The sequence below is a fragment of the Heterodontus francisci genome, chromosome 4 (assembly GCF_036365525.1).
Source record: "Heterodontus francisci isolate sHetFra1 chromosome 4, sHetFra1.hap1, whole genome shotgun sequence".
Taxonomy (NCBI): domain Eukaryota; kingdom Metazoa; phylum Chordata; class Chondrichthyes; order Heterodontiformes; family Heterodontidae; genus Heterodontus; species Heterodontus francisci.
In genome coordinates, this window is record NC_090374.1 from 25,293,569 (window position 1) to 25,318,160 (window position 24,592).

The following is a 24,592-nucleotide window of genomic DNA, read 5'->3' on the forward strand; positions in this document are numbered from 1 at the left end:
AAGATGGTTGTGGTTGTTGGAGATCAATCATCTGAGCTCCAGGACATCACTGCAGGAGTTCCTCAGGGTAGTGTCCTCGGCCCAACCATCTTCAGCTGCTTCCGCCAATCATAAGGTCAGGTGGGGATGTTCGCTAATGATTGCACAATGTTCAGCACCATTCGTGACTCCTCAGATACTGATGCAGTCCGTGTAGAAATGCAGCAAGACCTCGACAATATCTAGGCTTGGGCTGATAAGTGGCAAGTAACATTCGTGCCACACGAGTGCCAGGCAATGACCATCTCCAACAAGAGAGAATCTAACCATCTCCCCTTGACATTCAATGGCATTACCATCGCTGAATCCCCCACTATCAACATCCTCGGGGCTACCATTGACCAGAAACTGAACTGGACCAGCCATATAAATACTGTGGCTACAAGAGCAGGTCAGAGGCTAGGAATCCTGCAGCGAGGAACTCACCTCCTGACTCCCCAAAGCCTGTCCACCATCGACAAGACACAAGTCAGGAGTGTAATGGAATACTGTCCACTTGCCCGGATGAGTGCAGCTCCAACTACACTCAAGAAGCTCGACACCATCCAGGACAAAGCAGCCCACTTGATTGGCACCCCATCTACAAACATTCACTCCCTCCACCACCGACACACAGTGACAGCAGTGTGTACCATCTACAAGATGCACTGCAGCATTGCACCAAAGCTCCTTAGACAGCACTTTCCAAACCTGCGACTTCTACCAACAAGAAGGACAAGCGCAGCAAATGCTTGGGAAAACCACCACCTGCAAGTTCCCCTCCAAGTCACACACCATCCTGACTTGGAACAAATGGGCTGCAGCGGTTCAAGAAGGCAGCTCACCACCACCTTATCAAGGGCTATTTGGGATGGGCCAGCGATGCCCACATCCCATGAATGAATAAAAAAAACATGGTATATCATGTTCTCAGTCTCTGAATGGCTGTATCCGGGGCAACCAAGATGCATTTACCTTGCTAAGTTCTGAGGCTGGTTTATTCTCCCTCTCTGTATGGTCGTATCCAAGGCAACCAAGATGCACCTTCTGAAGCTGGCTGTCTTAAAGCAGTAGTGATCCTTTGCTGTCTTAAAGACACACCGCATATTTCCCCAAAAAAACAACAGGATAGTGACAATGGGCAATAGAGTTTTGGCCCATGAGCTGATAAAAAAGTCACCATTGCAGGAAATGCAGCAGTTAATTTACAAACAGCAATGTGATAATCTGTTTTTTGCAATGTTGGTTGAGAAACTGCTAGGAGAACTCTGCTGCTGCACTTCAAAGTAGTGCAATGGAATCTTTTACATCTACCAAAGAAGGCAGACAGGGCATTCATTCAACATTTCATCTGAAAGACAGCACTTCTGACAGTGTAGCATCCCTTCAATACTGCTCTGGGAGCATCAGCCAGAATTATGTACTCAATTCTCTGGAGTGGGATCTGAACCCAAAACCTTCTGCCTTACAGGTGGGCCTAAGCCACACCTGACACCCACATGTCTATAAGTCTACTGTAGAAGTTAGGAAGGCAGAATTGGACACTATCAACTTGGCAAGCTCTCTCACTGACCAAAATTACAGAAGCATTTTTTTTATTCGTTTGGGGGATGAAGGTGGTGCTGGCGAGGCCAGCATTTATTGCCCATCCCTAATTGCCCTTAAAAAGGCGGTGGTGCGCTGCCTTGCTGAATTGGGACAGCTTGGCTTGGAGCACAGCTAGTTCTGCAGCACAGGTCTTCAGTACTATTACCAGAATGCTATCAGGACCCATAGCCTTTGCAGTATCCAGTGCCTTCAGTCATTTCTTGATATCACGTGGAGTGAATCGAATTGGCTGAAGACTGGCATCTGTGATGCTGGGGACCTCAGGAGAAGGCCAAGATGGATCATCCACTTGGCACTTCCAGCTGAAGATTGTTGCAAATGCTTCAGCCTTGTCTTTTGCACTGATGTGCTGGGCTCCCCCATCACTGAGGATGGGGATATTTGTGGAGCCTCCTTCTCCTGTTAGTTTAATTGTCCGCCACTGTTCACAACTGAATGTAGTAGGACTGCAGAGCTTAGATCTGATCTGTTGGCTGTGGGATTGCTTAGTCCTGTTTATTGCATGCTGCTTCTGCATGCAAGTAGTTCTGTGTTGTAGCTTCACCATGCTGGCACCTCATTTTTAGGTATGCCTAGTGCTCCTGGCATGCACTCTTCATTGAACCAGAATTGGTCCCCAGGCTTGATGGTAATGGCAGAATGGGGGATATGCTAGGCCATGAGGTTACAGCTGGTGATACAATTCTGCTGGTGATGGCCCACAGCGACTCATGGATGCCCAGTTTTGAGTTGCTAGGTCTGTTCGAAATCTATCCCATTTAGCACGGTGATAATGCCACACACACGATGCAGGGTATCCTCAATGTGAAGATGGAACTTGTCTCCACAAGGACTGTGCGGGGGGTCAATCTGCGGCAGGCAGATTGGTAAGGACGAGGTCAAGTATATTTTTCCCTCTTGTTAGTTTGCTCAACACCTGTCGCATACCCAGTCTAGCAGCTATGCCCTTTAGGACTCGACCAGTAGTGGTGTTACCGAGCTACACTGGGTGATGGACATTGAAGTCCTCTACCCAGAGTGCATTTTGTGCCCTTGATACTCAGTGCTTCTTGCTATTGGCGTTCAACATGGAGAAGCACTGATTCATCAGCCAAGGGGGGGAGGGCAGTAGGTGGTAATCAGCAGAAGGTTTCTTTGGCCATGTTTGACCTGATGCCATGAGACTTCATGGGGACAAGAGTCAATGTTGCGGATTCCCAGGGCGACTCCCTCCCACCTGTATACCACTGTGCCACACAGGACATACCCAGGGCTGGTGATGGTGGTGTCTGGGACATTGTCTGCAAAGAATGATTCCGTGAGTATGACTTTGTCAGGCTGTTGCTTGCAAGTCTGTGGGACATCTCTATCAATTTAATTTTGCCACAAGCCCACAGATGTTACTAAGAAGGACTTTGCAGGGTGACAGGACTGTGTTTGCCGTTGTCAGTGTCTAGGTCTTCCATTTAGTTTCATTCCTTTTCTTAGGTTTTTTAATGGTTTGATACAACTGACTGGCTTGCTAGGGACCTTAACAGTCAACCACATTGCTGTGAGCCTGGTGTGAGTCTGACCAGGTAGGGACGACAGATTTCCTTCCCTAAAGGACATTAGTGAACCAGATAGATTTTTACAACAATCAACAATGGTTTCATGATCACCACTAGACTAGCTTTTTTTTAAAAAATCCAGATTTATTGATTGAATTCAAATTCCACCATTTGCCGTGGTGGAATTTGAACCCATGTCCCCTGAGTATTAGCCTTGGGCCCTGGGTTACTTGTCTTGTGATGTTACCACTATGCTGCCACTGCCTCCCCGATCATTTGTAAAAAAAAAAGGGGATTGTTGCTGGAGATCTATTGTTGACATTCATTGTTTGAGTGAGGACATCATGGTTACTGATGCTGAGACCTCCTGTGCAGACATGCAATAGAATCAAGTGAGTAAAAGATTAAATAGTTATTCAATATTTGTCATTTTCCATTTTTAAAAGAAAGAAACCTCTAATTATGCACCTGCTCTGATAGTAATTGCATTATGTTTTGCTAAAAAATGAGTCATAATTCACACATAAATTAAAACACTCATTCCTCCACACAGCTCCCCAAGACACTCAGCAAGTTTATCCAGTAAATTCTCCCGGCACAGACCAGGAAAGTTCCAGGTTTAATCTCCAGTCTGTGCTGCTTTAGCTGCGGACAGCAATAATGGTGTTCTGGTTTTCTTCTCTGCTTTCCCGCCTCAGTCTGTACTGTTCAGTCCAGACCCCCACTATTTCGACTACCTCAGTCTATATGGAAAAATCAGTTCTGCATTTTAATGGTAACATAGTATGACTTGCAAATCTAATAGTCTCAATGAATGTTATCACCATCCTTCTCCAGGTACAGTGGTGTGTTGGTTTTGCTATTGCACAAGCAAACAGAGGTTGCATATTCAAATATCACCATAACAAGTTGCATTGAATTACATAGAAGTCACAGATCAGATCATTCCATTTGGCCCAACACATCTATACTGGTGTTTATGCTCCTGAGAGTCTATTTAATTCATCTCACCCAATTATATATCCTTCTATTTCTTTCTCTCAAGTACTTATCTAGCTGCTCCTTAAATGTATCTATGCTATTTGCGTCAACCACTCCATGTGGTAGAGAGTTCCACATTCTCACCACTCTCTGAATAAAGAAGTTCCTCCTGAATCCTTTGTTGGATTTGTTATATTTACAGGCTTCAGTTTTAGACTCCCCTAAGTTGTGAATACAATAAATCTGGCAACTAATGGGCTATACCAGAAACCCAATTGGTTCTCCGATGTCCTTCAGAGAAGAGAACCTATCACCCCCTATCCAGTCAGGTCTACATGCCACTCTGGTCCCACTCTACCTCTTTATGCACTCTGAATACCTCGAGGGCATTCTGGGCACCACATTTTAGGAAGGATCTATTGGCTTTGGAAGGAGTGCAGCATATATTTGCCAGATTGGTAACTGAACTCCAAGGGTTATATTCCAGGGAGAGATCACGCAAACTAGGGTTGTATTTCCTGGAATTTAAAAGGTTAAGGGGAGATTTGATCAAAGTTTTCAAGATATTCAGGGGAACAGATAGGGTCAGTAGCAAGAAACCATTTCTGCTGATTGGGGAGTCTAAGACTAGTGGGCATAATCCAAAACTTAGAGCCAGATCTTTCAGGAGTGAAATTAGTAAACACTTCTACACACAAACGGTGGTAGGAGTTTGGTTAATTTTAGAACTGAGATCAATAGATTTTTATTAGCCTCTATATTTTTCCTGAAGTGTAATGCCCAGAACTGTCCACAATATTCCAGGTGAGGCCTAACTATTTATGAAGTTATAGCATAATCTCTGCTTTTATATTCTATTCCTCTATTTATAAACCCAAGTAGTCTTTTGTTTTTTAATGACCTTATCAACCTACCATATCACCTTTAAGGATTGATGTATATGGAGAGCAAGATCCCTCTGCTCATCTACACTTTTCAAAATCATGCCATTTATCTGTCTTTCCATATCAGTCCTTCCATGGTGTGTCACTTCTCCACATTGAACTCCATGTTCCATGCTTCTGCGCATTTCACTATCCTGATGTCATCCTGAAGCCTGTAGCTATTCTCATCACTATCTACTATCTCCTACTTTGACAAATTTCATAACAGCTGCAAACTTTATAATGCTGCTCCCTTTACCCGAGTCTAGGTTATTTACAAAAATTAAGAAGTGTAATGGACCCAAAACAGACCCTTGGGAACACCACTGCAAACCACCTTCCAATCCAAAAAACATACATCTAAAACAACAACTTATATTTCTAATAGCAGCTGGAGTAGTCCATTTGGCCCTTCGTACCTGCTGCGCCATTCAACTAGATCATAGATTGTGCCTTTACTGCAGTAAATCGTCCCGAAGTAGTGTTATCAAACAAAATTTGAGACAAAGCCACATTGGCGATATTAAGGAAGATGGCCAAAAGCTTTGTCAAAGAGGTAAGTTTTAAGGAGCGCCTTAAAGGAGGAAAGAGAAGTAAATAGGCAGAGAGGTTTATAGGAAGGAAATTATAAAGCTTAGGACCTCAACAACTGAAGGCATTATCACCAATGGTGGAGCGCTTAAAATCAGGAATGTGCAAGAGGTCAGAATTGGAGGAATGCTGATATCTTAGAGGATTGCAGGGCTGGAGGAGATCACAAATATAAGGAGGGGCGAGGCTATGAAGGGCTCCTTTGCTTCCTGTCACTGAGTCAATTTCATATCTATACCACCACTTTCCCCTTAATTCCATGGGCTTTCATCTTCTTAATAAGCCTCCTGTGTGGCACTTTATTGAATGCCTTCCGAAAGTCCATATATACAATATCTACTGCACTAGCTGGCGGACAGCCATAAAGGCGGGGCTAAAGTGTGACAAGTCGAAGAGACTTAGCAGTTGGCAGGAAAAAAGACAGAGGCGCAAGGGAAGAGCCAACTGTGTAACAGCCCCGACAATCAAATTTTTCTGCAGCACCTGCAGAAGAGCCTGTCACTCTAGAATTGGCCTTTATAGCCACTCCAGGCGCTGCTCCACACACCACTGACCACCTCCAGGCGCTTACCCATTGTCTCTCAAGATAAGGAGGCCAAAGAACAAGAACCTTGGTCAAACTTATAAAATCATAGAATCATATAATGGTTACAGAAAGAGGAGATTCGGCCTATCGTGTCCTGCCAATTCTCTGCATGAACAACTCAGCTAGTCCCACTGCCCTGCCCTTTCCCATTAGCCCTGAAAATATTTTCTCTTCAGTTGCTTATCCAATTCTCGTTTTTAAGCCACAGTTGAATCTGCCTCCACCATACTCTCGGGCAGTGCATTCCAGATCCTAACCTTCTTCTTCTTTGGCCTCCTTGTCTCGAGAGACAATGGGTAAGCGCCTACCACTCGCTGCGTAAAAAAGTTTTTCTTCATATCGCTGTTAGGTCTTTTGCCATTAACCTTAAATCAGTGTCCTCTGGTTCTCGATCCTTCTGCCAATGGGAACAGTTTCTCCCTATCTGCTCTGTCTAGACTGCTTTTGATTTTGAACACCTCTATCAAATCTCCTTTCAACATTCTCTTCTCTAAGGAGAACAACCCCAGCTTCTTCAATCTATCCATGTAACTGAAGTCTCTCATCCCTGGAACCATTCTCGTGAATCTTGTCTCCATCCTCACTACAGCCTTCGCATCCTTCCTGAGGTGCGGTGCCCAGAAATGGACACAATACTCCAGTTAAGGTCAAACCAGTGTTTTACAAAGGTTCATCATAACCTCCTTGCTCCGACCCACACTCCACAGCTAGCATACACAGGACAGCCCTAATTGACCATGAGCTACGCAAGCTTGGTATCAACATTGCTGCTCTACAAGAAACCAGATTAGTCAACACAGGCTACTTCTAATGACATGGAAACAGTGCTGAAGATTGCCATGAGCATCGTGTAAGCTTCGCAGTGAGCAAACGGCTGACAGAGTCAACTGAGCCAACAGTAGCAACTTCGGAGCATCTCATGTCCCTGCAGTTATCATCTGATGGAGGCACAGTCAACATTATATGCCTCTATGCGCCAACTCTGAATGCCAGCATCTCAGATAAAGAGCATGTCTATCACTCCCTAGGTGACTTTCTGAGGAACATCCCAAATGGCGAGAAGCTATTCATCCTGTGAGACTTCAGTGCACGTGTTGGGGCAAATAGTGATTCGTGGCCAAAGTGCCTCGGTTGTCATGTGGTGGGCAAGACTAATGATAATGGACAACGCCTTCTTGAGCGTTGTGCCCTGAATGAACTCTGCATCACCAACACTTTCTTCCAAGGCAGACATTGCCTCAAGTTTATGTTTAGTTTAGAGATACAGCACTGAAACAGGCCCTTCGGCCCACCGAGTCTGTGCCGACCATCAACCACCCAATTATTCTAATCCTACACTAATCCCATATTCCTACCAAACATCCCCACCTGTCCCTATATTTCCCTACCACCTACCTATACTAGTGGCAATTTATAATGGCCAATTTACCTACCAACCTGCAAGTCTTTTGGCTTGTGGGAGGAAACCGGAGCACCCGGAGGAAACCCACGCAGACACAGGGAGAACTTGCAAACTCCACACAGGCAGTACCCAGAATTGAACCCGGGTCACTGGAGCTGTGAGGCTGCGGTGCTAACCACTGCGCCACTGTGCCGCCCCTAGGTATCATGGCATCACCCTAGGTCTGGTCATTGGCAACAACTAGACCTAATCATCACGAGGAGGCGCGATTTTCCCAGTGTTCTTCACACCTGGCCCTACCACAACGCAGATTGTGACACCGACCACTCTCTTATCAGCAGCAGAGTGAAGGTGCAGCCCCGAAAGTTCCACAGCTCCAAACACAACGGGCTGCCACACATCAACATCCCTTGTATAAGCAATGATGCCAAATACCAGCAGTTCACACTGTCACTAGATTGCTTGCTACCCACCAAAGCCTTGATGGGAAGCACCGATGTCAGCATTGATGAAGCTAGGAGGTCACTAAGCTCAACCATCTAGGAAGCAGCAGAAGCATCATTTGGTAAAGGCAGAATCCGCAACAAGGGCTGGTTTGAGACCTACTCAGCTGAGATGATATTTGTCACTGATGCAAAAAACAAGCCTATATGATGCACAATATAAACCCAACAGCTAAGATGCTGCACGACCAGAAAGTAGCTAAGACAGCTGTGCAAAGGAGAGGGAGATACTGCGCAAACAAATACTGGATCAGCTTATGTCAAGAAATCCAAACCGCACATGACAAAGGAAATCTATGAGCTATGTATGAAGGAATCAAGTGGGCCCTAGACCCTGCCAGCACCAAAGTTGCTCGCCTGTAGTCAGCAGATGGTGAAGTATTCACCGACAGAAGTAAACTGATGTCCCATTAGGCTGAACACTACTATGAGCTGTACTCCTGTGAGTTGGACATCTCCCAGTCTGCGTTTGATGCTGTCCCACAACTTCCTGGATGAGTTAGATGAAGAACCCTCATCACTGGAGCTCGAGAAGGCCATAGACCGCCTAGCGATCAGAAAAGCACTGGGCAAGGATGTAATCCTCACTGAACTGCTCAAGCATGGAAAGTCCCATCTATTGCCACACCTTTATGACCTTCTCCTTATCTGCTGGAAAGTAGGTTCTGTTCCACAGGAGATGTGTGATGCCAAAATCATCACACTATACAAAAACAAATGCAACAGAGGAGACTGCAACAACTATAGGGGCATCTCACTCCTTAGTGTCATGGGGAAGGCCTTTGCTCGGGTCATACTTAAAAGTCTCCATTTACTTGCTGACCAAGTGTACCTGGAAGCGCAGTGCAGTTTCTGTGCTGGCAGATTTACTGTGGATATGATCCTCTCCATATGCCAGCTACAAGAGAAGTGTAGGGAACAGTGTATATCCCTTTAACTTACTTTTGTAGATCTCACTAAGACATTCGACACCATCAGAAGAGCAGAACCGTACAAGATTTTGGGAAAAATTGTCTGTCCACGAAGCTCCTTAGTCTCATCCGCTCCTTGCATGACAACATTCACTGCACTGTACAGTTTGATGGCTCCACTCCCAATAGTTTCGGGGTGAAGAATGAAGTGAAACAGGATTGTGTCCTAGCCCCCACTCTGCTGGGCATCTACTTCTCCACGCTTCTGATCTTTGCCTTCCCTGCAGATATGGAAGGAATCTTTTTTTTATTCATTCATGAGATGTGGGCATCACTAGCTAAGCCAGCCTTTATTGCCCATCTCTAATTGCCTTTAAGAAAGTGGTGGTGAGCTGCCTTCTTGAACCGCTGCAGTCCATGTGGGGTAGGTACACCCACAGTGCTGCTAGGAAGGGAGTTTCAGGATTGTGACCAAGTGACAGTGAAGGAACGGTGATATAGTTCCAAGTCAGGTTGGTGTGTGACTTGGAGGGGAACTTGCAGGGGGTGGTGTTCTCATGCATTTGCTGCCCCTGTCCTAGTTGGTAGAGGTCACAAATTTGGAAGGTGCTGTCTAAGGAGCCTTGGTGCATTGCTGCAGTGCATCTTGTAAATGGTACACACTGCTGCCACTGTGCATCGGTGGTGGAGGGAGTGAATGTTTGTGGATGGGGTGCCAATCAAGCGGGCTGCTTTGTCCTGGATGGTGTCAGCCTTCTTGAGTGTTGTTGGAACTTCATCCATCCAGACAAGTGGATGGTGGACAGGCTTTGGGGAGTCAGGAGGTGAGTTACTCACCGCAGGATTCCTAGCCTCTGACCTGGTCTTGTAGCCACAGTATTTATATGGCTACTCCAGTTCAGTTTCTGGTCAATGGTAACCCCAGGATGTTGATGGTGGGGGATTCTGTGATTGTTATGTCATTGAATGTCAAGGGAAGATGGTTAGATTCTCTCTCGTTGGAGATGGACATTGCCTGGCACTTGTGTGGTGCGAATGTTACTTGCTGCTTATCAGCCCAAGCCTGGATGTTTCTACACAGACTGCTTCAGTATTAGAGGAGTCGCGAATGGTGCTGAACGTTGTGCAATCAGCAGCAAACATCCCCACTTCTGTCCTTATGATTGAAGGAAGGTCATTGATGAAGCAGTTGAAGATGGTTGGACCTTGGACACTAACCTAAGGAACTCCTGCAGTGATATCCTGGATGATTGACCTCCAACAACCACAACCATTGCCTTTGCGCTAGGGTGGCGCAGTGGTTAGCACCACAGCCACACAGCTCCAGTGAACTGGGTTCAATTCTGGGTAGTGCCTATGCGGAGTTTGCAAGTTCTCCCTGTGACCATGTGGGTTTTCACTGGGTGCTCCGGGTTTCTTCCCACAGCCAAAGACTTGCAGGTTAATAAGTAAACGGGCCATTATTAATTGCCCCTAGTATAGGTAGGGGAAATGAGGGAAAGTGGGGATGTGAGAGGGTAATGGGATTAATGTAGGACTAGTATAAATGGGTGGTTGATGGTCAGCACAGACTCAGTGGGCCAAAGGGCCTGTTTCAGTGCTGTATCTCTAAATAAAAAATAAAATGACTCAGCCACCAGAGAGTTTTCCCCCGATTCCCATTGACTTCAGTTTTGCTAGGGCTCCTTGATACCATACTCGGTCAAATGCTGCCTTGATGTCAAGGGCAGTCACTCTCACCTCACCTCTTGAGTTCAGCTCTTTTGTCCATGTTTTTACCAAAGCTGTCATAAGGTCTGGAGCTGAGTGGCCCTGGCGGAACCCAAACTGAGCGTCACTGAGCAGGTTATTGCTAAGCAAGTGTCGCTTGATAGCACTGTAGATGACACCTTCCATCACTTTACCGATAATTGCCTGATGGGATGGTAATTGGCCGGGTTGGACTTGTCCTGCTTTTTGTACACAGGACATACCTGGGCAATTTTCCACATTGTCAGGTAGATGCCAGTGTTGTAGCTGTACTGGAATAGCTTGGCTAGGGGTGCGGATTTTCAGTACTATTGCTGGAATATTTTCAGAGCCCATAGCCTTTTCAGTATCCAGTGCCTTTAGTCATTTCTTGATATCACGTGGAGTGAATCGAATTGGCTGAAGACTGGCATCTGTGATGCTGGGGACTTCAGGAGGAGGCCAACTCCGAGGAGATGGATCATCAACTCGGCACTTCTGGCTGAAGATTGTTGTAAATGCTTCAGCCTTATCTTTTGCACTGATGTGCTGGGCTCCCCCATCATTGAGGATGGGGATATTGTGGAGCCACCTCCTCCAGTTAGTCGTTTAATTGTCCACCACCATTCACAGCTGGATGTGGCAGGACTGCAGAGCTTAGTTCTGATCCGTTAGTTATGGGATCGCTTAGCTCTGTCTATCACATGCTACTTCTGCTGTTTGGCAAGCAGGTAGTCCTGGGTTGTATCTTCACCAAGTTGACACTTCATTTTGCGGCATGCCTGGTGCTGCTTCTGTGTTGGTCCCCAGGCTTGATGGTAGTGGTAGAGTGGGGGTTATGCTGGGCCATGAGGTTACAAATTGTGGTTGAGTACAATTCTGCTGCTACTGATGTCCCACAGCGCCTCTTGGATGCCCAGTTTTTTATTGCTAGATCTGTTTGAAATCTATCCCATTTAGCACAATGGTAGTGTCACACAATACAATGGAGGGTATCCTCAATGTGAAGGCGGGACTTCGTCTCCACAAGGACAGTACGGTGGTCACTCCTACCAATACTGTCATGGACAGATGCATCTGCGGCAGGCAAATTAGTGAGGACAAAGTCAAGTATATTTTTCCCTCTTATTGGTTCCCTCACCACCTGCCGCATACCCGCATATGTAGATAGGCCGACTAGAGGGGAGACTATGTTGGACTTGGTGCTTGGCAACGAACCAGGCCAGGTGGCAGATCTATCGATGGGAGAGCATTTCGGTGATAGTGATTACAACTCCCTGACCTTTGCTATAGTCATGGAGAGGGACAGGAGCAGACGGGATGGGAAAATATTTAATTGGGGGAGGGGGAATTACAATGCTATTAGGCAGGAACTGGGGAGCATAAATTGGGAACAGATGTTCTCAGAGAAATGCACAACAGAAATGTGGAGGTTGTTTAGGGAGCACTTGCTGCAACTGCTGGCTAGGTTTGTCCCGATGAGGCAGGGAAGGGATGGTAGGGTGAAGGAACCTTGGATGACAAGAGATGTGGAACAGCTAGTCAAGAGGAAGAAGGAAGCTTACTGAAGGTTGAGGAAGCAAGGATCAGACAGGGCTCTAGAGGGTGACAAGGTAGCCAGGAAGGAACTGAAGAATGGACTTAGGAGAGCTAGAAGGGGACATGAAAATGTCTTGGCGGGTAGGATTAAGGAAAATCCCAAGGCGTTCTACACTTATGTGAGGAACAAGAGGATGGCCAGAGTGAGGGTAAGGCCGATCAGGGATAGTGGAGGGAACTTGTGCCTGGAGTCGGAGGAGGTAGGGGAGGTCCTATATGAATACTTTGCTTCAGTATTCACTAGTGAGAGGGACCTGGTCGTTTGTGAGGACAGCGTGGAACAGGCTGATATGCTCGAACAGGTTGAGGTTAAGAGGGAGGATGTGCTGGAAATGTTGAAAGATATGAGGACAGATAAGTCCCCAAGTTTGCCGATGACACGAAGGTTGCTGGAGTTGTGGATAGTGTGAAAGGCTGTTGTAGGTTGCTACGGGACATTGACAGGATGCAGAGCTGGGCTGAGAAGTGGCAGATGGAGTTCAACCTGGAAAAGTGTGAAGTGATACATTTTGGAAGGTCGAATTTGAATGCGGAATACAGGCTTAAAGACAGGATTCTTGGTAGTGTGGAGGAACAGAGGGATCTTGGGGTCCATGTCCATAGATCGCTCAAAGTTGCCACCCAAGTTGATAGTGTTGTTAAGAAGGCGTATGGTGTGTTGGCTTTCATTAACAGGGGGATTGAGTTTAAGAGCCGCGAGGTTATGCTGCAGCTCTATAAGGCCCTGGTTCGACCACACTTGGAATATTGTGTTCAGTTCTGGTCGCCTCATTATAGAAAGGATGTGGAAGCTTTAGAGAGGGTGCAGAGGAGATTTACCAGGATGCTGCCTGGACTGGAGGGCATGTCCTACGAAGAAAGATTGAGGGAGCTAGGGCTTTTCTCATTGGAGCGTAGAAGGATGAGAGGTGACTTGATAGAGGAGTACAAGATGATGAGCGGCATAGATAGAGTGGATAGCCAGAGACTTTTTCCCAGGGTGGAAAGGACTATCACCGGGGGCATAATTTTAAGGTGATTGGAGGAAGGTTTCGGGGAGATGTCAGAGGTAGGTTCTTTACACAGAGAGTGGTGGGTGCGTGGAATGCGCTGCCAGCGGTGGTAGTAGAAGCAGATACATTAGCGGCATTTAAGCAACTCTTGGATAGGTACATGGATGATAGTAGAATGAAGGGTAGGTAGTTAGTTTGATATTAGAGTAGGTTAAAGGTTCGGCACAACATCGTGGGCCAAAGGGCCTGTACTGTGCTGTACTGTTCTATGTTCTATGTTATGTATACCCAGTCTAGCAGCTATGTCCTTTAGGACTCAGCCAGCACGGTCAGTCATGAGGCTACTGAGCCACTCTTGGTGATGGTCATTGAAGTCCCCCTCCCAGAATACATTTTGTGCCCTTGCTATCCTCAGTGCTTCTTCCAATTGGTGCTCAACATGAAGAAGCACTGATTCATCAGCCAAGGGGGTCGGTAGATGGTAATCAGCAGGAGATTTTGCTTGCCCATGTTTGACCGGGTGCCTAGGTCGATGCCAGGTGGTCCAACTGGTTTCATTCCTCTTCTTAGACTTTGTAGCAGTTTGATAAAACTGAGTTTTTTGCTCGGCCATTTCAGAGGGCAGTTAAGAGTCAACCACATTGCCTTGCATTGCCTGAAAGGGTGCTAAAGCAGATTCAGTAGTCATTTTCAAAAGGAAATTGGATAGATACTTAAAAAGGGAGAAAAAACATGCAGGGCTTTGGGGAAAGTGCAAGGAGAGTGGGCCTAAGTAAATTGCTCTTTCAGAGAACTGGCAAATGCAAATACAGTGTTGTATAATTCTATGAATTAGATGCACAAATTTAGATTAAAGGATAGGATGTAGTAGTCATTACAGAAACCTGGCTACAAGTCCAGCATGGATTGTGAGCTAAATATTCCTCCTAATCTTCTCAGTTCAGGAGAATACAGTCTTCCCATAACTGAAACAGCTGGTCCCTGGTATCATTTTATAAGTCTTCATTGCACTTGCTCCAGGTTTACTATATCCTTCTTATAATAGGGAAACAAAAACTTTTTTCCTTATATGGTATAACCAACATTTAATGCAGTCATCACCAATGCCCTGTGCAGTTATGGCAAAACTTGCTGTGCACAAGTTGGCCACCATGTCCCCAACATTACAACAGTGATTACACTTCAGAGTACTTCATTGGCTGAAACAAACTCTGGTGCTATATAAATGCAAGTTTTCTTTTCTTTAATCTGATAAGTCACCATTGTTTTGTGCGAGACAACTCCTCAGGTATTGATTTATTTTATGATCCCCTGTACTTATACAGTGTACTACAGTGGTGTCAGTTTGAGGTGAGCTCGAGCAGGATAACATTCCCAAGAGACTGGAAAGAACTTTATTTATTCATTCATGGGATGTGGGCATCACTGGCAAGGCCGGCATTTATAGGCCATCCATAGTTGCCCTAAGAAGGTGGTGGTGGTGGGCCATCTACATGAGCAACTGAATGGCAGTTAAGAGTCAATGACATTGATGTAGGACTGAAGTCACATATTGGTCATACTGGGTAAGGACGCAGATTTCCTTCCCTAAAGGACATTAGTGAATCATTTGGGTTGTTACAACAGTATGACAGCTTTATTAGTTATTTCAGTAGTGCCCTTAGAGATTTTGCCACTTGCTTTTTTCATTGCTGCAGTAGTTTTAGTGGATACTTGTTTGCACAAGATGCATGCAGGAGTACACCTCCCAGGCTTGTCCTTCTGCTTATAGATTTTTGCATTTGTGTTTTCATATCTATAGAGTATCACGACAACAACTTGCATTTGCATAGCACCTTTAACATAGTAAAACATTCCAAGCTGCATCATAGGAGCATTATCAAACAGAATTTGGCTCAAAGTTGCATTAGGAGATATTGGGCAGGTGCCCAAAAGCTTGGTTAAAGTGGTAGGTTTTAAGGAAAGTCTTAAAGGAGGAGTGAGAAGTGGAGAGGTGGAGAGGTTTAGAGAGGGAATTCCAAAGCTCAAACCCTTGACAACTGAAGGCACGGCTGCCAATGGCGGGGCAAAGCATTCAAAGAAGCATAACAAAAACAGCAGCAACTCATATTTATATGGCGCCTTTAACAGAGTAAAACGTCCCAAGGCGCTTCATGGGAGCGTCATCAAACAAAATATGGCACCAAACCACTTGAGGAGATATTAAGTTAGACAACCAAAAGCTTGGTCAAAGGGATAGATTTTAAGGAGTGTCTTAAAGGAGGAAAGTGAGGTGTAGGAAGGGTATTTCAGAGTTTAGGGCCTATGCAATACAAAGTATGATATATGGAATAGAATAGGTTGTTTGGCTATGCTTAAGGGTCAGATGGTTAAACCAGTTATTTGCACTTGTATAATTGTTTGCACCTCTTGGACTTTAGACAACAATATTGACAAATATTGTTAATTTGGAAAATTGGTACAGTCATTTTCCCTTCAGTAAGGTGATTGTTCTCTTTTACTTTCAGGGAACTATATTTGTGAAGATTGTGTTGCTTTGTTGTTCAAGCAGTATTCTGGTTGATTTCCTGTCATGTGGTCTGAGGGGAATTTTTTTTTGGTGGGGGATCATGGAGGAAACAGCCTGCAGGCTCTAGGTGCTTGTGTTCTTGGCTAGGATGAAGAGACATCTGTTGCCACTGGTTCTGGCAATGGTTCCCACTGCATGAGGGCCCATATGCAAGCCAGGGCTTCAGCTTTATTCTCTGCAGGGAAATGAGCTGGTGCTCCAATTATAAATCCTATGGTCTGGCATATTACATATGCCAATGTTTTTGTATTCAGGTTATCACATACCGGCTTGATAACTGGAGCAACCAGTTTATGGTGTAAGGCTTAAACTGGGTCATGAGGCTTACATAAACCAGACATTTTGTTCCCACTTTTCCTAAGGCAGTCCCAACCGCTTATAGTGAGCTTGTTTGTACAAATGCTGTTTTCTTATTATACATGATAACCAGTTAGATCTGGTGGCACCACTACAGTACTTACTATACAACAAGAATTTTCTCTCTGTGTAGCGAACTTTCTGCCCCGTGGTTGGCAAGAGCAACTATATTTATACCGAGCCTTTAAAATGGCCCAAGGCACTTCACAGAGCCATGAGAAAACAAAATATGACACTGAGCACATAAGGAGATATTAGGGCAGATGACCAAAAGTTTAATCAAAGAGATAGGTTTTAAGAAATGTCTTAAAGGAGGAAAGCGAATTAGAAAGACAGAGAGGTTTAGGGAGGGAATTCCAGAGCTTTGGGCCAAGGCAACTGAAGGCACGGCCACCAATGGTGGAGCAATTAAAATCAGAGATGCTCCAGAAGCCAGAATTAAACTTTTAAAAAAAGCACTCTTCATGATCATCTCACAGCCAATGAAGTACTTTTAGTTTAGTTTAGTGATACAGCACTGAAACAGGCCCTTCGGCCCACCGAGTCTGTGCCGACCATCAACCACCCATTTATACTAATCCTACACTAATTCCATATTCCTACCACATCCCCACCTGTCCCTATATTTCCCTACCACCTACCTATACTAGGGGCAATTGCTAATGGCCAATTTACCTATCAAACTGCAAGTCTTTGGCATGTGGGAGGAAACAGGAGCACCCGGAGGAAACCCACGCAAACACAGGGAGAACTTGCAAACTCCACACAGGCAGTACCCAGAATTGAACCCGGGTCACTGGAGCTGTGAGGCTGCGGTGCTAACCACTGCGCCACTGTGACACTGCAAAATCCAGGCCGTTAAATTTAAATGAACTGGACCACACTAAAAATGGCCAGAACAAAAATGACACATGGTATCAGGAGCTTCGCAATCCTGCTGCATCAATGACCACCAGAGTATTAGGCTTTAAGCGTAAACTCAAAAAAATTAAATAGTAATTTGTCTTCACTCTATTTTTTATTGTCCAGCCTATCCTCAGTTTGAAAGACAGTACATATTACTCAAGCATTTCATTGCACAAAGTTTCTCTCGCTTATTTCTAATATGCAATGAAATAAAATCCAGTTATCTATGCAATTTTAAAGAAAAATGATTTGATTCAGTCACAAAAATTTACCATTCAGTATTGGATGTCATCAAACCCACTACCAGACCCCCAAAAACACAGATGTCTAAAAAAATAAGTAAACCCACATGTACCTCATCTGAAATAACAGCAGTCGGAATAGGTTTCAAAGATGCAATGCAACTCAAAATTCAGACGGCATCACAAACCACAACAGTAACATTTGAATAATTTGACATGTCACTCTTTGATGTGGCCACAGTTTAATGCAATCCAGCCTATGTCTTATTCTGTACATATCCCATTCATCAACTTTAACAACTGTAGTTCATCATAATCAGTCGAGGTATCTTTTTAAAATTTTTCATAGCTTCTCCAATGGCTCATTTTGGTACCTTCTGATGTGGTAGGTACTGAGCCACACAAACAAGGATGGTCCCAATTTTGAACTTGATGCATGCTACATTAATTCATCTCAGAGTCATAACAGCACAGAAGGAGGCCATTCGGTTGAAGTGTGGTCCCTGTTGTAGGAATCACGGCAGCCAATTTGCTCACAGCAAACCCCTATAGACAGCAACATGATAATGACCAGATAATCTATTTTTGTGATTTTGATTGAGGGATAAAGATTGACCAGGACACCAGGGATAACTCCCTTACTCTTCTTCAAAATAGCACCATGGGATCTTTTACACTCACCCAAGCAGGCAGATGAGGCCTCAGCTTAACCAAACGACAGCACCTTCACCAGCGCAGCACTCAGTACTGCACTGGAGTGTCAGCCTTGACTTTTGCACATAAGTCCTGGAGTGAAACTTGAACATGGAACCTTGTGAGTCAGAGGTGAAAGTACGACCGACTGAGCCACAGCTGACAGATGAGTGTGTCACAGAGGGTTGTAGGGCTGGAGGAGATTACAGAGCTCAGAAGGGGCCAGGCCATGGAGGGATTTGAAAATAAGGGTGAGAATTTTAAAGTTAAGGTGTTGTTTAATCTGGAGTCAATGTTGGTCAGCTAGCACAGGGCAGCTCCACTCTAACCTGGATCTTTCTTCAAACTGCAGTCAGTGCTTAGTACAAACCATAACCCACATACCATTTAGCTGGGTGAGAGTGCACAATAGAAACTGAACATTAATGAGGTGACTTGATATTCTCCTTGCATTCACCACCTTAGGCAGGCATGAACTAGTGAACTAGTTATTTCTGCTCAAAATAAATGGAGAACCTGAGATGATACAATTGGCAACTTTGAAATTGATGTTAAAGCAAATGGATAATGGTTATCCATGTAAGTGATGGCCATTTTAAACATGGACAACTTGCCTTTATATAGCTCTTCATGTAAAATAGTAAGGATTGACTTGCCTTAGAGGGGGTGCAACGAAGCTCCACATGATTGATTTCTGGGATGAGGCGGGTATCCTATGAAGAGAGATTGGGTACACTAGGCCTATAATCTCAGGAGTTTAGGAAAATGAGAGGTGATCTCATTAAAACATATAAGATTCTGAGAGGGCTTGACAGGGCAGATGCTGAGAGGCTGTTTTCCCTGGCTGCAGAGTCTAGAACATGGGGTCATAGTCTTAGGATAACGGGCTCAGCCAATTGGGATTGAGATGTGGAGAAATTTCTTCACTCCGTGGGTCATCACTCTTTGGAATTTTCTACCCCAGAGAGGTGTGGATTTTCAGTCATTGAATATATTCAAGGCTGAGATTGATAGAGATATGGGGGTCAGGTGGGAAAGTGGAGCTGAGTTGGAAGATCAGCCATGATCTTATCAAAAGGCAAAGCAGGCTCGAGCGGCCCTATGGCCTACTCCTGCCCCTATTTCTTACGTGCTTATCCCATGTTGCTTCACAGGAGCATTATCAGACAAGATTTGACACCAAGCCACATAAGGAGGTATGAGGACTGAGAACCAAAAGCTTGGTCAAAGAGGTGGAACTGCATGTGGAAGTTCTTCAAGTGCAGTTATTCCTGCTTTCCTAGCCAGAATTTTGGGATATGGGGTAGATTGTGCAGCAATTATCATCTGAAGGTAGAACTCTTTGTTTTTAAACTGGTGGTCTGTATATCCAGTAGACGGTCTTATGATACACTTGCTGCTGTATAAACAGCCAATCCATCTCATTCAACATACAAATCAACCAAAGGTTATGAATATCCTAGAATTGTATCCTAGTCAAAACATTGACTCCCAGTCAAAAAGAAAAAGGAAGCATTTGTAAGGGCTGGAAGGCTAGGAATATAAAGACAGTAGGAAGAAACTTAAGCAAGGAGTTAGGAGGGCTAAAAGGTGTCATGAAAAGTCATTGGCAAACAGGATTAAGGAAAATCTCAAGGCTTTTTATACATATATAAAGAGCAAGAGGATAACCAGGGAAAGGGTTGACCCATTCAAGGACAGAGATGGAAATCTATGCGTGGAGCCAGAGGAAATGGGTGAGGTGCTAAATGGGTACTTTCCATCAGTATTCACCAAGGAGAAGGACTTGGTGGATGATGAGCCTAGGGAAGGGAGTGCAGATAGTCTCAGTCATCTCATTATCAAAAAGGAGGAGGTGTTGGGTGTCTTGCAAAGCATTAAGGTAGATAAGTCCCCAGGGCCTGATGGGATCTACCCTAGAATACTGAGGGAGGCAAGGGAAGAAATTGCTGGGGCCTTGACAGAAATCATTGCATCCTCATTGGCTACAGGTAAGGTCCCAGAGGACTGGAGAATAGCCAATGTTGTTCCTTTGTTTAAGAAGGGTGGTAAGGATAATACAGGAAATTATAGGCCGGTGAGCCTTACGTCAGTGGTAGGGAAACTAGTAGAAAGGATTCTTCAGGACAGGATTTACTCCCATCTGGAAACAAACGAACTTATTAGCGAGAGACAGCATGGTTTTGTGAAGGGGAGGTCGTGTCTTACTATTTTGATTGAGTTTTTTGAGTAAGTGACGAAGATGATTGATGAGGGAAGGGCGGTGGATGTTGTCTATATGGACTTTAGTAAAGCCTTTGACAAGGTCCCGCATGGCAGACTGGTGCAAAAGGTGAAGTCACACAGGATCAGAGGTGAGCTGGCAAGATGGATACAGAACTGGCTCAGTCACAGAAGACAGAGGGTAACAGTGGATGGGTGTTTTTCTGAATGGAGGGATGTGACTAATGGTGTTCCGCAGGGATCAGTGCTGGGATCTTTGCTGTTTGTAGTATATATAAATGATTTGGAGGAAAATGTAGCTGGTCTGATTAGTAAGTTTGCGGACGACACAAAGGTTGGTGGAGTTGCGGATAATGATGAGATTGTCAGAGGATACAGCAGGATATAGATCGGTTGGAGACTTGGGCAGAGAAATGGCAGATGGAGGTTAATCCAGACAAATGTGAGGTCATGCATTTTGGAAGGTCTACTGCAGGTGGGAGGTATACAGTAAATGGCAGAACCCTTAGGAGTATTGACAGGCAGAGAGATCTGGGCATACAGGTCCACACGTCACTGAAAGTGGCAACGCAGGTGGATAAGGTAGTCAAGAAGGCATTCGGCATACTTGCCTTCATCGGTCGGGGCATAGAGTATAAAAATTGGCAAGTCATGTTGCAGCTGTACAGAACCTTAGTTAGGCCACACTTAGAATATTGCGTACAATTCTGGTCGCAACATTACCAGAAGGACGTGGAGGCTTTGGAGCGGGTACAGAAGAGGTTTACCAGGATGTTGCCTGGTCTGGAGGGCATTAGCTATGAGGAGAGGTTGGAAAAACTCGGATTGTTTTCACTGGAACGACGGAGGTGGAGAGGCGACATGATAGAGGTTTACAAAGTTATGAGCAGCATGGACAGAATGGATAGTCAGAAGCTTTTTCCCAGGGTGGATGAGTCAGTTACTAGGGGACATAGGTTTAAGGTGCGAGGGGCAAAGTTTAGAGGGGATGTGTGAGGCAAGTTTTTTTACACAGAGGGTGGTGAGTGCTTGGAACTTGCTGCCAGGGGAGGTGGTGGAAGCAGATACGATAGCGACGTTTAAGAGACATCTTGACAAATATATGAATAGGAAGGGAATAGAGGGATTATGGGCCCCGGAAGTGCAGAAGGTGTTAGTTTCGGCAGGCATCAAGATCGGCGCAGGCTTGGAGGGCCGAATGGCCTGTTCCTGTGCTGTACTGTTCTTTGTTCTTTAGAGACAGGTTACTGGTGAAAGTTGAGCCTAGGTAGGTGAACTCCTGAACCACTTCCAGAGCGTGGTCGCCAATATTGATGGATGGAGCATTTCTGACGTCCTGCCCCATGATGTTCGTTTTCTTGAGGCTGATGGTTAGGCCAAATTCATTGCAGGCAGCCGCAAACCTGTCGATGAGACTCTGCAGGCACTCTTCAGTGTGAGATGTTAAAGCAGCGTCAGCAAAGAGGAGTTCCCTGATGAGGACTTTCCGTACTTTGGACTTCGCTCTTAGACGGGCAAGGTTGAACAACCTGCCCCCTGATCTTGTGTGGAGGAAAATTCCTTCTTCAGAAGACTTGAACGCATGTGAAAGCAGCAGGGAGAAGAAAATCACAAAAAGTGTGGGTGCGAGAACACAGCCCTGTTTCAAGCCACTCAGGATAGGAAAGGGGTCTGTTGAGGAGCCACCATGTTGAATTGTGCCTTTCATATTGTCATAGAATGAGGTGATGATACTTAGTACTTTAAGTTTTTTTCTGTATTACTGCTGAATTAGGTTAGGATTCATTCTTTTTTATATGCGTTCATGGGATGTGGACGTTGCTGGCTAGGCCAGCATTTATTGCCCATCCTTAATTGCCCTTGAGAACGTGGTGGTGAGCTGCTTTCTTGAACTGCTGCAGTCCTTGGGGTGTAGGTACACCCATAGTGCTGTTAGGATGGGTGTTCTAGGATTTTGACCCAGTGACAGTTAAGAAACGGTGATATAGTTCCAAGTCAGGATGGTGTGTGACTTGCAGGGGAACGTGCAGGTGGTAGTATTCCCAAGCATCTGTTGCCCTTGTCCTTCTAGGTGGTAGAGGTTGCGGGCTTGGAAGGAGCATTAATGAATTGCTGCGGTGCATCTCATAGTTGGTACACAATGCTGCCACTGTGCATCGGTGGTGGAGGGAGTGAATGTTGAAGGTGGTGGATGGAGTGGCAATCCAGCGGGCTGCTTTGTCCTGGATGGTGTTGAGATTCTTGAGTGTTGTTGGAGCTGCACCCATCCAGGGAAGTGGAGAGTATTCTATCACACTCCTGACTTGTGCCTTGTAGATGGTGGGCAGGTATTGGGGAGTCAGGAGGTGAGTTACTCGCTGCAGAATTCCCAGCCTCTGACCTGCTCTTGTAGCTGCAGTATTTATATGGCTGGTCCAGTTCAGTCTCTGATCAATGGTAATCCCAGGATGTTGATAGTAGGGGATTCTGCGATGGTAATGCATTAAACATCAGGAGGATATAGTTAGATTCTCTTTTCTTTGAGATGGTCATTGCCTGGCACTTGTGTGGCATAAATGTTACTTGCCACTTATCAACCCAAGCTTGGTTATTGTCAAGATCTTGCTGCATCTGGACACAGAACGCTTCATTATCTGAGGAGTCGTGAATTGTGCTGAACATTGTGTGAACATCCCCACTTCTGACCTTATGATGGAGGGAAGGTCATTGATGAAGATGGTTGGACCTAGGACACTACCCTGAGGAACTCCTACAGTGATGTCCTGGAACTGAGATAATTGACCTCCAACAACCACCACCATCTTCCTTTGTGCTAGGTATGGCTCCAACCAGTGGAAAGTTTCCCCCCTGATTCCTATTGACTCCAGTTTAGCTAGGGCTCCTTGATGCCATACTTGGTCAAATGCTGCCTTGATGCGAAGGGCAGTTACTCTCGCCTCACCTGTGGAGTTCAGCTCTTTTGTCCATGTTTGGACAAAGGCTGTAATGAAAGCAAGAATAGATTGGACAGGTGGATGAAAGAAAAGGAGATGAAAGGATATGGGAATAGGCTGGGTTTAGTGCAAGCTATTTGCACTGTGTAGATGAACTAGTTGAGTCAAATGGCCTGTTGCCATGTTGTAACTGTTATGTGGGTGAAGACTTTGAAAGCTGCCAAAGTTGCTACCATAATCCCTGGTGTTCATCTCATTTGAAATATTTCCCTTCCCCACCCCACAGTGCTCAGATGAAGGATGTCATTCCGACATATAATGCAGGAATGCCAGGACAATGTATCAATGAATTTATTTGGCTCAAATTGGCATAGTATACAAGAAATGCCAACCTGTTGAACATTTTCTCTGGTCCTGGCCCAGTTCAAGCATGGATATATTTTTATGGGTTTTCCCCCTTGTGAGCTGAATTTAATTTATATCGTAATATCTTAATTTATAATTCACCTGAAAATCTCCTGGGTCAAATAGTCAAGAATCCCAAAATCTCACCTAACTGGAAACTGAAGATTAGATCAATCATCCCTTTTACATCCAGTCAAATTTTATTTTACACCGACTTCTATGGAAAGCAAATTCAGGAGGGATGTAAAATGGGTGGCTGGTCCAAACCCTCCAGTTACCCCCTGGGCAAGTTTGGTTAAAATGATCCCCTGACAGTCAGCCTGTGAGGCTGGGGGTCAATTGAAAATTTCAAAACTAAGATTGATAGATTTTTGTTATGTCCGGGTGTTAGGGGTTTTGGAACCAAAGTGGGTAAATGTAGTTAAGATACAGAAAAGCCATGATCTAATTGAATGTTAGAACAGGCTCGAGGGGATCAATAGCCCCCTTCTGTTCCTGTGTTCCAACCGAAAACAGCCATTTGGGGAAATTTCAGCCCTGAAATATAATTATAGGTTCCCTGATTGATTTTGTTCAGTATTCCTTAGATTTATTGGTCATGTGGTGAACTAATGGCATTCAGTCTGTTTTTATATTGTGCCTTTTTGTTCCAGTAACCTGAATGCTGATAGGAGTTTATCCAGTCCTCAGCGTGCTTTTTTAATATAATCTCCTTTGTTTTCTCAGATATTTACATTTGGTTGGCGAGAGGACATAAGGCCTGGAGAGCCACTTCATACCAGGAAGTTCTGCTTTGATGCCATCTCTCACAGTAGCTCTGTCACGCTGTATGACTGCCACGGTATGAAAGGCAACCAGTACTGGCGCTATCGAAAGGTAAGCAGCACCCCTTA

General features: G+C 45.0%; 1 protein-coding gene across 1 annotated transcript in view; it reads left to right on the top strand.

Annotated features, from left to right (window-relative positions):
* Positions 1 to 24,592, top strand: part of galntl6 (polypeptide N-acetylgalactosaminyltransferase like 6) — a 1,388,519-nt gene that overhangs the window by 1,328,439 nt on the left and 35,488 nt on the right. Inside the window, exon 12 of the mRNA XM_068028772.1 lies at positions 24,426 to 24,575. Within this exon, the coding sequence (XP_067884873.1) occupies positions 24,426 to 24,575 (150 nt within the window). The remainder of the gene's footprint in view (positions 1 to 24,425; positions 24,576 to 24,592) is intronic.